Here is a 14,627-nt window from a genome sequence, read left to right as displayed (position 1 = left end):
AATGGGGGAGACAGGGAATCGTAGCTGTGTCCCATATAATTATCAAGCGAAAATTTCCGAGGTAAGCCATTCACACTATTCTAATAAGTGGTTTTAGGACAAAAAAGACTTTTATTTCTAATCAAGAAAAGTTTATAACCATTATTTAAGGAAATGACAGTTTTCCTAACACCCCCCCCCCAATGATGGTTTGGCTCTGTTCGCCCGTGGCTTTTATGACAGGAATGTATGCGAGTGCAGAATGGGAGGAGATAAGAAATAAGGTGCAAGTTGCCACGATAAGAAGAAACACTGTTTCTTCACAGGGGATTTAGTGAACTGAGAATTAACGCAAAGATTAATCCGCACCTGCAAGGAACGCGTCGTGAAGTCAGCAGAAACGATAATTTCCTTGTGATGAAAATGTGCTATTGTGTAAGTCAGAAAACTCAGCTGCAGCGCTTTTTATACGGCCCCCTCGGTGATTTTCCTCAGAATTTATTACCCCCGGGAGGATACACAAACATCTCGATTCCATTGCAACAAACTATAAATAGCCAATAAATAAAGTGAAGTTGAATTAACACTGCTCCAGTTAATATAAATACCCTTAGGACTGGAGCATATGCTTCAAAGCTTGCTTTTTTGTGTGTAAAAGAAAATTCAACCCTATTATTTTAAATGTTTGTTAGACCTTTGAAATCAGACTATAATAAATTGTGTTCAACCATCAAAAAGACTCAATTTAGGGCTGGCATAGATGGACTTGAACAAGGACAACATAGCTCACACTTTACTAATGAGCTCACAGTATTTGCAATCTTCTGCAACATGCTCAGTCAGGCTCCTGGATGGGGTGGTTTTCAGGATTACATTCTTGGATGAGTGATACGCAAAAGGACTGGAAATACAGCTCACATTCATGCAGCTTGTATAAACATTTTACTCAAATAATGCATGCAAATGTTGAGACTAATGCAATAGATCTGTTCCATTATTAATTGTCTTTAATATTTATGTGGAGTATTTGTAATCGGAATCTCTTTCGTTTGTTAATTCTATTTTGTGAACAATTTTTACATGACTAGATTTCTTATTTATGAACGATATGGATGTATATAGATGTCAAATTATTGTTATTTGAGGATATATCACCTCTGAAAAACAAAATCTGCATATTGTTTTTCCATTTAGATATTATTTGATTGAAATTTCAATGCATAGATTTTAAGGCATACATTCCATGTGCTTTGACACTCTCTGTTAAGACTCCTCTGTCTGCTCCTTTAGGCCAGGTTCAGCTTCTGTTCTGAAAAAGAGTTTTGTCAGACTTGAAAAACCTGACTGACAGGTTAGAGATACACATTGAGGAACACAGCAGAACCCCACCTAGACTTGGATTTGCAAGTTTTGGAAAAAATATGTAAGAACACGTCATCTAAAAAAAAAAAAAAGAAAAGAAAAAGAAAGAATTGTGTTTTTCGAGAAGTGAATGAGAGAAAGAATGGGAGTGAACAATGTGAATAAAAAAGGAAATGTTAATTTCTATTTTATATATATATTTTTTACATGTTTCATTATAGGGTTTATAAAGACCTAATATTAATAGACTTCACATTGATTAACAAAAAAAAAAACTTTCATGACCTTGCTTCCTTTTGTCTCCCAAGAACGGTCTCTAAATGCATTATTCTTCTATGGAGTTATAACCGTCAGACAAGCAAAGATTGCAATAGGCTGTTCATAAGCAGCCATTTAAGAATGTGAGGAAGTAAATTGTTAATTCATTTACATATTGAGAAGGTTACAGATGGCCTATTCACGGAGGCTCAATGACTGTCATACTGATGATAATAACGTGTGGTATGCGCTCACTCACACAAACCAGGAGAACAGACAATGCTGCCTGTGCAGAACTCACAATTATGAGCAATGTGAACAGGAATCTGTGACCATGAGCAAGGAAGCCTCTTCAATTCACGTTTTTGTTTATATAAATAGGGTTAAAGGTGTGATTGTATTCAGTGAATGTGAAAGTCTTTGTCATCCTCATGTTATAAGTGCTTTGGAGGTGATTTTTACCATGAGAGAAACAACCCCGGGGCCTGACACCCTGTGACATATTCCTTTGAGCTATTTTCCACAACAAAAGAAAATTGAGGTTACAAAAGGAGGAGGGAAGAAGACAACATGAATATTATATTTTGAACCCCATAGGAAGATATCCCCTGCAGGCCTCTGTGTCAATATTTAATGAGGTTGGCCTCTCAACCCCTCTTTAGTGTGGATTTTTGGAAATTCTGGCAAGGTCACATCGACAGAAGCATTTTAAAAAGCCAGACATTGTGCACAATATATATAATATATTGTTTAAAGTTTACAACAAAGGCTTGAATTACATACATAATTACATACATACATAAATTAATGTATAGGCAGATTGTGATTAAAAGGAAAATGGAAGCTGCAATCAGGACACTGAAGGGGTCAGGAGAAAAATTCTAAAAGCTGTAAAATGATCAACGAGGCAGACAGTGAGGTAAAACATTCATGCAATGCAAAAACAAAATGACAGCAGCATACCACACATTTCTTTGCACAACAAATACAATCACAGGGTTATGTCATTAGTTGTGCTTCGTAAATATGGTATGGAGCCATGTATGATGATGCTTTTGAGTGGCGTAATCTTCCATTGGATGAATTTGGAACTGTTACCATTAGAAACTTAAAAGCAGAGATGAATAAAAACAGTTGTGGGAACGTGCACCGTGTGCATAATTCTACCACTAGATGGAAGAGTTACACTACATATACGAGGATATCACTGGTGTCAGCTGGTGCTCTCAGCACGCTTGTTGCATATGCATGCATATCAGATCTAACGCCACCTTATGTTATAATGCCTTATGCATGATCAATGTCTATGGATTAATGAGAAGTAAGATTTGGTATCCATTTATTCACATTTTATGTTGAACTTGTAAAAAATGTTTTGAATATCCCAACGAAACCATGTAGATGTATGAATATACTGAATTTGGAATCTGTGGTATAAAACCTTCTGCAAATTACATCATTATTCTAATCTAATCTAATCTAATCTAATCTAATCTAATCTAATCTAATCTAATCTAATCTAATCTAATCTGTAATTGAGGCACATGGTTTTTTTTCCGTAATGTAAAACATAAAAATGTAAACATCATCCCATATTTTTATTATTTGTTAAGGATAGTAGAAATGCCATGTTGTAACTGGACCTGGTTTCAGCAGCTCTATCGATCATGTCTGGGGGAAGTAAAAATAAACCCTTGTCGCTAGATCGCGTATTGAGTTAAAGCCACCCTGTGAACACAATCTCACACTGCATTCAGAAGAAAATAAGTTTTTATCTGTACTGAGACATAATCCTGTGTATTTGCAGGATACACAGGATTTCATCGCGAACACAAGTCACCTTCGTAAAAGTGAGTAGGAAGGTCAAAGATCGCTGTCCCATGGCTCCCCAGTTCTGCTACATGTGAAATAACTACCACCATTTGTTATCCTGTGTCCATGACCGGAGACATAAACTCATACAGTCCAGTATAAATACACCCCACAGTGTACGACTACTTGTAACACGGAGGTGGAAGATGTAATTATCAGCTACAGTATGTCTTAGTGACAGTTCTCAAAGCGTCGCTGTGTCTGTCAGACACCCTTTAAAAAAAAAAAAATTCTCATATAAAAAAAGAAGCGCTATTAATAATGAAATCTGTAAATACCTCCTGCCTTGCCACCCAGGTGTCAGAACTTTCCTGTCTCCTAACTGCTCCCTACTGACGTGGATGGGGCAATTAATTTTCCAAGGAATCTTGATATTTCCTGGATCAGTTTTTCTTTCTCGAACATATAATTAATTGTGCATGTAATTATAAAATCTTGAGGGACGGAATTATATTTTTCTTACATTTTAAATGTTTGCTTGCACAACCTCGGATCTTGTAATCGAACCTACACACTGAGCAGCCTTTGCCTTGAGGGTGGTGCATGCTCCACGACCGTACACCTATGTGTGCCTTCCTCCCTGGCTCCACAACTCAAACTTGGCACATTGAGATATTTTCTTTTGTATGCTGACGACAGAGAGTGGAACGTGCATCATTTGGCACGTCTCTACCCACAATGCCACTCCCGCTGAATTTATATCAGACGGCGCCATCCCTGACAGGACGTGCTCGCTCTCCGTGGTCCGGTCAACACGTGTTATAGTGAGACGTTTCCACTCAAGGCATGTCCAGGTACTGTGTTCTTTCACATACATGATCTGTGTCTTAGGTTTGATTCTAAATAGTGGCTTCATCTAGATTTAGAAATGCTTAAATATCTGAGATTAGTGGTTTCTGTTGCCATGTTAGGTAGACTGGATTACTGCAGTGAGGGTTTAGTTGAAGAGAACCTCTGATAGATTGCATGAAAAGTATCTTTTAACACTATACTAGCCATTGAGATATGATATATGCGATTTTAAACATTTTGCATTGTGATTATTGTACAGTAGCAACATTTCATTGTTTTTTAATGTAAATTTTCTCCATCATATGCATTTTGGTAACATATCAGTTTGATTTTTTTTCTTCAGCCAGGGTAAAGGATGTTTTTAGTCACACAGAAGAGCAGAATCTGTGTGCTGCTGCTTCTCTCGTTCACCCCATGGATCGTTTCCTCGCTGCTTATCTCTGCCCTCCCTGCCCTCCCCGCCTCTCTCAAACCTTTTCTTTCGTCAACCGTTTCGACAGCTCCTGTTGCTAACACCAGTTCTGGAATGACATCCACCCCCACCGTCAACCCGATGACTTTGTCAAAAGCGACTCTGACAACTCTGCATTCCCCGAAATCGTTGACAGCTTCTGCTAAAACAGAAATTGGCAAAGAAGTCTCTTCAAACTATCCAATTCTATGTCGAGCTTTATCTCACATTTCTTTTCCAGTCATTAAACAGATTTTCTGTAATGTTTCCAGCTTGCTACCTCACCTCTGCCAATGTCTGACTTTACCCCTCAAAGCTTTGGGACCATATCTAGACAAAAAACTGCTACGATGCCATTTGTCCAAATTGACTTCCGGAAAACTTCTTCACTTGGCTAAAGAGTCTCCCGCCTCCAACTCAACTGTGCTTCCAAAAAATACCTCTCAACCACAAACCACTTCACAAAAACTTCCCCCTCCTGTTTCAACATTGTCCCTTCCCACTGCATTCTTTCCTTTAACCTCAAAAACATCTCTACCTCCTTCGGGCAAAACTTCTCCCACCTTTTCCCCAAACATCTCGCCATCTCCTCCAGAAGCCTCAGGTCAACTGCATTCCACTGGTCCGTTGTTTGATCATCAGCCTTTCATTGTCAGTTGGAACATCCCAGATCTGGTGTGCAACAGGTACAACATCTCATTGGATACTTCAGCCTTTAAAGGAGTGGCCACACCTGCTAAGGTAGGCTGAAATCTAGTATTACACATATTCCAGTACTGCCTAATTCACCTGTTACATAATAAACCTGCAGTGATTTAACCCCTTTACATCTTTAACCATTGGTAATTGGCTCATTTAGCTCTTGAACATTAGGATTGGGATGGACTCAAGTCATCCTCCGTCCCAACAACAGATAAATGATTACAGATTTGTTTCTGCTGCAGGTCCCTGGCCAGTTCCTGTCTCTGTTCTACACAGACCGTCTGGGTCTTTACCCACATGTAGACCTCGCTAGCGGCAAACAAGTCAATGGTGGCATCCCTCAGAGAGCTGACCTGAGAGCCAGCATGAACAAGGCCCGAGCAGACATAAACTACTTCATCCCATCCGAGTGCGCCAACTACTATTAAATAACACCACAGACAGATCGATATAGTTGATTTTGCTCTACTGCGGTGTTTATTTCAGAACAAGCCGAGGTTTGGCTGTGATCGATTGGGAAGATTGGCGCCCCCTATGGGACAGAAACTGGGGAGCTAAGAGAATCTACCAGACCTTGTCTGTGGCCCATGAAATGCGTACTAATCACTCCCTCACTGCACAGCAGGCATCTGAGAAAGCCAAACAACAGTTTCAGGTAAAAAGGAACTTTGTGGGGTAATTTAACAGAAGTTAGAACTTTGTATACATGAATAATTCTTCTAATCTTTTCAATCATTTTAGGCAGCTGCTAAGAATGTCATGGCAGGGATTTTAGCAACAGGCCGAGCCATGAGACCCAACTGTCTTTGGGGATTCTACCTGTTTCCGAATTGCTATAATTACGGCTGGGAGAAACCAGAATACACAGGACGGTGTTCAAAGGAGGTGAAGAAGCAGAATGATGAACTGTTCTGGCTGTGGGAGTCCAGTACTGCCCTGTACCCCTCTGTCTACCTTCAGGTTGGTTGGATGGCAATTGTTTCCTATATTTCTATGCAGGCTGTGCAAAGATTTCTGAAACTGTTTCAGAGCTCTATTTCAGACAATCCCAAAGCTGCTCTGATGGTGAGAAACCGAGTCCAGGAAGCTTTGAGGGTATCTGCCCTGCCCAGACAAGATGGCGCTGCACCTGTTTTTGTTTACACACGACCTGTCTTTGTCGACCAGAACAGACGCTTCCTCAGCCCGGTAGATGAGAGCAATTCAGATGTTTCCATTTGATGTTTCTTATTATTCTGATATTATTCCAAGAAGTAAATGAACCAACAAACAACACTGGGATAGGCATTCACCAATCAATAATTAAACACACCATTTGAAGAGATTACACTCTTTAGTGAGCAACCACACACTTGACAAGATTAGATGCACCTTAGGTTACTCCTCCACCCTGTCTGTGAGGTGTTTTCATTGAGATCTGGGTTGAATAGGTGTTTGGTTTCTTGGTGTAACGACACCCTGCTCAGCCGGTAACCCTCACCTGTAACCCCTATCCTCTCTTCTTACATCACACAACACCTTACACATCTGTGCCTTGAATAAACCATTATAGTTCTATAATATTTAACCATTTATTTCCAGGCAGACTTGGTTAACACTATTGGTGAGAGTGCAGCAGTGGGAGCGTCCGGCTCTGTATTGTGGGGGGCCAGCGCAGACTACGATGACCAGGTAACGTTACCCTGCAGACCTCCACTGGACTGTTGAGAGACATGAAGGAAGTACTGAGAGCAGGTAGTTAGACTGCAGACGATGATACAGGAGTCTGGTTGCCTGAGCTAATACCTCAGTGACAGGTGATGATAGATTAGATGGTTGTGCAACAGAATTAGTTAATCTGTGGCAAGAAAGAGATTAGCTTGATGATGGTAAATTTCATTGGACAAGCTGATCGTACATCTGTCTCTGCTGTGGATGCCTGGTTTTTGCTCAAAACAAGAAACAGTGTGGTTACCGAATGGTGACAAATCATCATATCACAGCTGAATGGTGCATTTAAACATGTATTAGTAAATATCACAGGTTATAAAGAGGAAAAGGATTTTAGAGTCTGTTTTCAGGAGACAGGAAGTAACATGGTGGCTGCTTCCTCTTCACACAATTTGTTCATACAGCCAAAAATATTACAAATTAATCTAACTGTTTTATTCTTATTCATGTTGAAAAATATTCGATTATATCAGATTAAGCCAAAAAATGTGGTATTGAATCACTTTGTTCTGTTTTGTGAAAACAGTCTTTGTATTTGTGGAGGCAGGCATGTAGAAAAGCACAATCTGTAGGCGCCATCTCTTTGACAGAACCTTGCTGTGACATTGTGTTTTGGACACAGTCGTAATTGTTCTCCCTGTTTTCCCCCTTTCTTCCCAGACTTCTTGTGAAGCCCTCTCATTCTACCTCTCCTCCACCCTCAACCCATACATCACCAACGTCACCACAGCGGCCCAGCTCTGCAGCAACTTCCTGTGTCGAGGGAACGGTCGCTGTGTCAGAAAACACTACAACTCCGGACACTATCTCCACCTGAACCCTGACAATTTCAAGGTGGTGCGTGTTCACAACCGTTACTTTGTCCGAGGAAGACCTACCTTCTTGGATCTGGTGGCCTTCAGCAGGAGATTTACATGTCAGTGCTATAAAGGACTGAGCTGCTGTCCCAGGACACAGAGAGCTCTAGCAAAGACCCTGATGTATAGCTTTAAGCAAAGGTTGTACCAAAAAGCTCACACCCTCAATAAATCCACATTGGATGACATGCAACAGGACAACGGAACTAAAGATGGTGTTAAAAAGGACTTCATAGGCTAGTTTGATTAGCTTGTACTCAAAGCAGTTGGTCACCTTTGGACTTTTTATGACATGAAATTCCATTTTTTCAGGAAACGTACCACATGAACAAACCAGTCAGAGCAGATCAGGGTGATTTTACACGTTCAGTCCATAGCTCTGTGTCTGTAGGCTGCGTTGCAATGCGGATGCTACACATGCTATACATTCTCATAAATAATTTAAAGAGCCCTTAATGATTTATCTATTGCACACATACACTTTTCTCATCAACAGCTGCAGGATCGCCTCCCGTTAGAAATGAATGCTGCACCATTGGGTCGCGACACGTGATATAAATGATTGTTTTTCGTGCTAAAAATCAGAGACCTGTTTCCTGATGTCAAATCAAACATCCAAATACTCATATGTTGCCTGTGATAATAATATTCCCACTAAGTATTTGTATATGACTTGACTGTGTATGTAAATAAAGAAAAAGACAGGCAGCAGCATTGTTTCTGGTTTTGTGAAAATAAGCAGGATGACCGGGTATCGATGGAATTATGATGAAAATTAATCTTCCTTACCCTGTATATGTTTTCATATATATGTGGTATAGTTGTGTAATCACCCATTTTTTGTTTATTTGTCCGCAATATATCTCTTATATCTATTAATAATGTGTTTTTATTGACATGTCGCATATGGATACGGTTGCAGTTTCAGTCCTACAGGCAAATCAAAAACAGAAATACCCTCCCATGGAGGAGTCATGAGGTTTTACCCCTGGAGAAATAGATGGAGATCTGGATCAAAAGCCAGTTAATAAAATATGTATTTGGATTAGGGAAATTTGGTCACACTTCAATGGCAGATGGGTTTAAAATCATATTCTTATTGGTAACCAGTAAATCCTGCTGATGTACATGTGATTCCAAATGCTAAGGGCAATTAATTCATTGGTGTTAATGAAACATGAGGTAGATCCCCGTGAAGTGATGTCATCCTGGCAGCGATACAAGGTTTCCTGTGACGGTGGCGTCGGCAGAGTGTTTTCCAGCTGGATCTGTTACAGCAGGAATGTACATCGTGACATTTGTGTGCTCCTGCTTTGTTGATTTAAGATACTGTCATTCCAGACCGCGCTACACCCTTAGCAAAGGTCCAGTCTGATAAGTGAACCCACCTGTGTGGGGATGCACAGGGGCCTTAAAGGCTGCATTATTTATTTTAAATATAGAAGAGAACAGAAAAAAAGTCCATGAGAACACAGCTAACTTTGAAGGTATCTTATTTATTTTTATATTATATTCATCTGTGTATACATATATTACTGGCCTGCTGGTGAACGTAAGCAATGAAATGCTCGAATATTCACCAGCTAATAGCTAACTTGGCTTTCGCTTCGCTTTTGAGACAGTATTGTGACAACTAAGTGTGTTTATTGGTGCTTTTTGTGTCTAAAAACAGCTCCACATCTTCCTGAAATGGAAACAAGACTGATAAGAGATGGGAAACATGCATGCTGTAAAACTCGGGCAATAAAAAGGCTAAAAGCAGAAGTGGGCGGGTAATATACCTGGGTTTACCTGCTCAAACTCCACCATGGATTTTCTTTGGGATTAAAGTGTCGGCCGCTCTAGAACAATCCAGTTATTCTTCTGATGGACTCATTTTATTCAATGTTCAATGTAGCATCAAATTCCATTTGACATGGCTCATTTTTCAGGTGCATCGCTGAAGGGTTGTTGCTAACTGGCAGTAGCAGTTGTCATGTTTGCACACAGCGGTCATATATCTCTAATTGAGACTGCTGATGACTCATTACGGCGTTAATGCTATTCCCATTGTGGTGTTGTCAGCAGAAACTGTGGGTCATTGGAGTATGGACTCAGTCCTCTGGGTGGTAAGCATGAGATACGTGTCTGCATTGATGCCATTACCAATCTCGCCGGATGTTTCAAGAGAAAAAGAAAGACAGCTACTGGTTTTGCACCCTGGTTTAAATATTTTCTGGGCACGTAGAGATGAAACCGCTCCGGTTCAGTGTAATTATTCTTTTGCCACTAATTGCTAGGATGCACTTACTCTCCATGCATCATGTAAACTGTGCTGCAGAATAATGGATGTGCGCAGCATTACGATGCATATTTGTTCCATTCCTACAACCTGCAAACACAAATGAGCATAAAAGCTCACATTGTTGACACAGATATGAAACAAGTACTGTAAGTTTAATTTGAGGGCTTTTTTTTGTTGAATTCATCACAAAAACATCCCTTCGAGGAAGAAGAGATGACACTATGCATACCAGAGACCATTGTGTGTTTTCTAGCACACCCAATAAGCGCCTGGCATAAAGCCAATGCCACCAATCTTTAGACCTTTGAATCTGTGTCATGCATAAGTTACATGCAAACAAAGGACCCGCAGCCTATAGTGGATAATATATCGTCTGAAATAGGTCACTGGTTTTATTTGGCTGTAACCTGTAGATACTGAACGTTTCAGAACATCCAGTACATCAGTAGTAGATAATCGGTTTCACTCTAAGCTGAAGAGAACAAATAAAGGCAAAGCTTTTTCCTCGTACTCTCCTGGTCTATTCAGTAAAGCCAAGTGTAATTTCATTTAATTGGCTGAATGAAAGTAAATACCTGAAGGAATGTCAGTCATACAACTGGGTGAATTCTGATTTAATTTTAAATACCATCCACTACAACTCACATCAGTCACCACCATCAATTATTCCTGTAAAGATGTGCAGACTATACGCCATCTGATTGGCTGATAAATTCTAAAAAGACCATAAAATGTTTTAATTGAAAGAATCCAAAGTGAATTTTTCTATCATATCCAGAGATGATCAACATATTACATCGCTGCACTGCATGATCAATCGTTTTTCCTTTTATTGAAGATTGTATTAAAACAGACTCAAATACATCCAGCGAATCACAAGCTAAAACAGGAAATTCTACTCATTGCTTTATTCACAGAATAGTCAGAATTTAAACTTGTGATTAGAACAATATAAATTCTAATTCTTTACTAAATGGCAGCTTCCTAAAGAGCAGGATTAATTCCAGCACCAAGCTAAAGTACGACCGTGACAGAAATATCAGCCACATGTTTCTACATTTTAACCAAAGTAATGGGTAGTTAATGAATAAATTGACTTTTGTCACAGTGCAAGGTACTTTAATGAAGTTTACTTTGTTTATAAAGCATGAAAAGGTCACTTTAAAGCAAATTATTCTTTTTGCAACATACACAGTTGTTAATTTAAGTACTGTAGAAAATAAGGGGACTCCAAACAGGTATGTTTTACATGTTTTTAAATGAATTGTAAAATTAAGTTCTAAATGTAATAATTTTGGTCAAGAAATAGATCTTACATGAAATGTCCATTAGTGACGTAAACTAACAAAATTGTTAAGAACTACAAAATAAACACAGGCAATAGAAAGTTTTTTCTCGGGGTTCAACTCTTGGACCATTCTTATTTAACCAGAAGAATTATTCACATTGAAACACATTGAACCTAAATTGGGCAAATGGTGTGGGTTAAATCAAATCGGCAAATTTAAATCTGAATTTTCAGCTATTTTTTTTAAATTTCACCTTGACTTTATTCTACAGCTGAAATAAACGTTCATTAAAACTTGAACTTTAATAATGAAACAGTAGTGCTTCATATTTAAAAAGACGAGCCCCCGAAGAGACCGACCGCTGCTTGTTGGGGTCAGGTTGACTCTCACACAGGAAGGCACTCCAACAAAGTGACGTTTGGTTCATGAAAGATTCACAGTTTTCTCACTTAGCTCGTTTCCATTCAGCTACGGGTCTCCTTGCTACACATTCCCTTGCATGCATGTTTCACACAAACAAGATAAATTTCATCATGTAAATTTAAGATACATAAAAATAGATGAGCATTTATTGACTCTCCAATATAAAGGGGTCATATTTGTAAATTAGGGAACAAAACCTAAGCTGTGATACAAAACTTCCCTGTGTTATTTCACTGGTACTTTGGAACATGCAGATATTATAGCTACAGTAAAAGCATGCTGATGCATAAATGGTACAATCGATGCAAATCCAACTAGACCTGTCTCATTGTGGCAAAGTCTAGCAATGCAATCCACAAAATAAAATAAAAAAAGTTCATGAGTATTGAATGTTTGTAAAATATTAAGAATTGCGGTTTTATATCAGATAGGTTAAAAATGGCAGTAGCTTCTTTTGATTTAAACAAGTAGCAAGTGACTTTAGGTGGGTATTTTTTAAAAATCTTTAATTCTGAAAAATGTCACCTCTTCTGTCTGTAAACAGATTATCTAAAATATTAAGTGCACTGAATTTTTGTAAAGAAATGTGGAAAAATCCAGAGACCCGGGCCGATTCTTAGGCTGCTGTGATTTGAGATAAAAGGCCATACTGGTCCCACAATGTACACATTTTTTCTTTAAATCAGTCTATTGTGATATGTTTGTTAGAATAAAATCTGTGTTGTCCTAAATTAATATAATCTGATTTTTAAAACCTCTAAAAGATCAATCAAAGTACTTTTTCCTTGTGTCCATGCACCTCTCCATTCTCCCCCAGCAAGCTGACATCTTTGCTGCACTTGATTCTGAGCAGGACGTTGGACAGGACGTCCTGATACAGACTGAGGCAGACCCATCCAGGGAGGTAGAGGAGGGTGATGAGTCCCATGAAGTTGTGAGGATAATGGGAGTAGTCCCATGAGCACGCATCGAACTGCCTCAGCACCAAACCCCAGGAGAACTCCCACACATAAATGAAGCAGATGTAGATGGGGAGCCGCCGGCACGTCCCCCATCCTCTGCCGAAGTGCAGATGGTAGTAGAGCTTTTCCACCACGAAGCTGCAGCTCCCGTACATGAGGAAGGACCACAGGGATGTGTGACCGCTGAGGGTCCGATCCGACTTCTCCACCAGGTTGAAAACGGACGTGAAGATCACCTCATCCAGAAAGCCGTGCATCCCGAAGAACAAGAAGCGCGCAAAGCCGGGGAGGCCCCGAGGGGCCACTTTATTGTGAGCAGGTTTGCGCAGGTGGTCTGCGGGACCGGAGGGGTGGTAATGCAGTCTTGACAGTCCTCTGTGGAACACCTGCGCGAAATAGAGAGCCAGGATGTAGTGCACGGCCAGCTGCGCGCCGGAAACCACCGTCACCTGCTCGGCCAACGCGTTGACGTTCCCGATCAGGATCTGCAGCCCGATGAAGACAGACGGGTAGAAGACGAGATGGAACGCCACGGGCCGTCCACCGAAACACCTCTTCTGTGAGTAGATCTTCTCCAGCGCGAAGTGGGTCAGTGAATGCATCACGCAGAGGTAAGGAGAGGAAAAGCCCACCAGTTTGGGGTCCCGGTGGTTCATCAGCCCCTGCAAGGAGGACAGCAGGACATCCAGAGTCACGCCGTGCATCCCGTAGAAGTACAGCCGCATCCATCGCGGTAGCTCCCGCAGCGAGTCTCCTGTCTCCTCGGGTGATTCCTGGTCCTGGTGGGGCATTCGCGTCGTTTTCAGGGCGCTCGTGGGGTCTCGCCACCGACTGGCCATGATCGGTCACTTTTTTTTGTCCGGAGCGGTTCACTTGTCCTCTCACTACACATTCATTCTGTCGTGTTCCGCAGCGCCAGCACAGAACAGCCAACCGCAGCGGCAAGCATCTCCTGCACTGTGAGGGGAGCGAGTGACGCCTTCAAGTGCGCCCCGGAAAATTCCAAATTTCTGTACTACAGAATCAGCTGTGGGAAGTCCTCTGAATTTTCTTGCAAAATTATTGACGCCTCATACCAGAGCGGTTTGTCTGCAATATATGCGTATAAAATTACAAATGATAAATTATAAAATTATGTAAAATAAAGATACAGAATTATTATTATTTAATTTAGTTCAAGTTACAAAAAGTAAAAATGCACTTTTAGGCTAGATCACAATTTTAATATAGACACGCATATCATCATTAACTTTTTTAATTTATTGGTAAAGCACGCGCTGAGTGTCATCTGACATCTTGGTATGTGATACAAACACTTCCTTTCCAACTTTCCTGCAGCACGTAAAGGCACCATCAATCAGCCAATCAGCGGCACGGCGCTGCAGCCGTGTCTCTGCTGGAGACGAGACGTTTCGGGTCTGCCTCAGATATTAATTGAGCTCACATCCCCCTGCGACGCCACGACGCGGCTTAATTATGAGTTATTACTGATAATTACAGCTGTGCTGTTACGTCAGGACAATAATGGCCCAAACTAAACGCGTTTTTACGTCGAGCTTGTCCGACAACATTCATCACAATGACTGACTGACCAGGTAAGAACACCTGTGTGCAGCGGTGGACACCTTAACATCCGGGTATGTTTGCACTGGAACCAAATTTAAATCGATTATGACGTAAAATGTA

At 40.5% G+C, this 14,627-nt stretch overlaps 2 protein-coding genes across 2 annotated transcripts; one reads left to right on the top strand and one right to left on the bottom strand.

The window, feature by feature from the left end:
* The first annotated feature begins 1 nt into the window (after position 1).
* LOC137589641 (hyaluronidase PH-20-like) lies at positions 2 to 8,626 on the top strand. The gene is made up of 8 exons (XM_068307507.1): positions 2 to 61; positions 4,196 to 4,265; positions 5,310 to 5,455; positions 5,659 to 5,825; positions 5,903 to 6,071; positions 6,158 to 6,604; positions 6,998 to 7,087; positions 7,787 to 8,626. The coding sequence occupies exons 1-8, from the start codon at positions 2 to 4 to the stop codon at positions 8,222 to 8,224; spliced, it is 1,587 nt and encodes a 528-aa protein (XP_068163608.1). The 3' UTR covers positions 8,225 to 8,626.
* Positions 8,627 to 12,748: 4,122 nt separating this feature from the next.
* Positions 12,749 to 13,780, bottom strand: tmem229a (transmembrane protein 229A). The gene has a single exon (XM_068307506.1). The coding sequence runs from the start codon at positions 13,778 to 13,780 to the stop codon at positions 12,749 to 12,751; it is 1,032 nt and encodes a 343-aa protein (XP_068163607.1).
* Positions 13,781 to 14,627: the final 847 nt, after the last annotated feature.

This window comes from Antennarius striatus, chromosome 22 (genome assembly GCF_040054535.1).
Source record: "Antennarius striatus isolate MH-2024 chromosome 22, ASM4005453v1, whole genome shotgun sequence".
Lineage (NCBI taxonomy): Eukaryota > Metazoa > Chordata > Actinopteri > Lophiiformes > Antennariidae > Antennarius > Antennarius striatus.
Note: the sequence above shows the minus strand (reverse complement) of the source record. Positions and strands in the feature narration are given on the sequence as shown.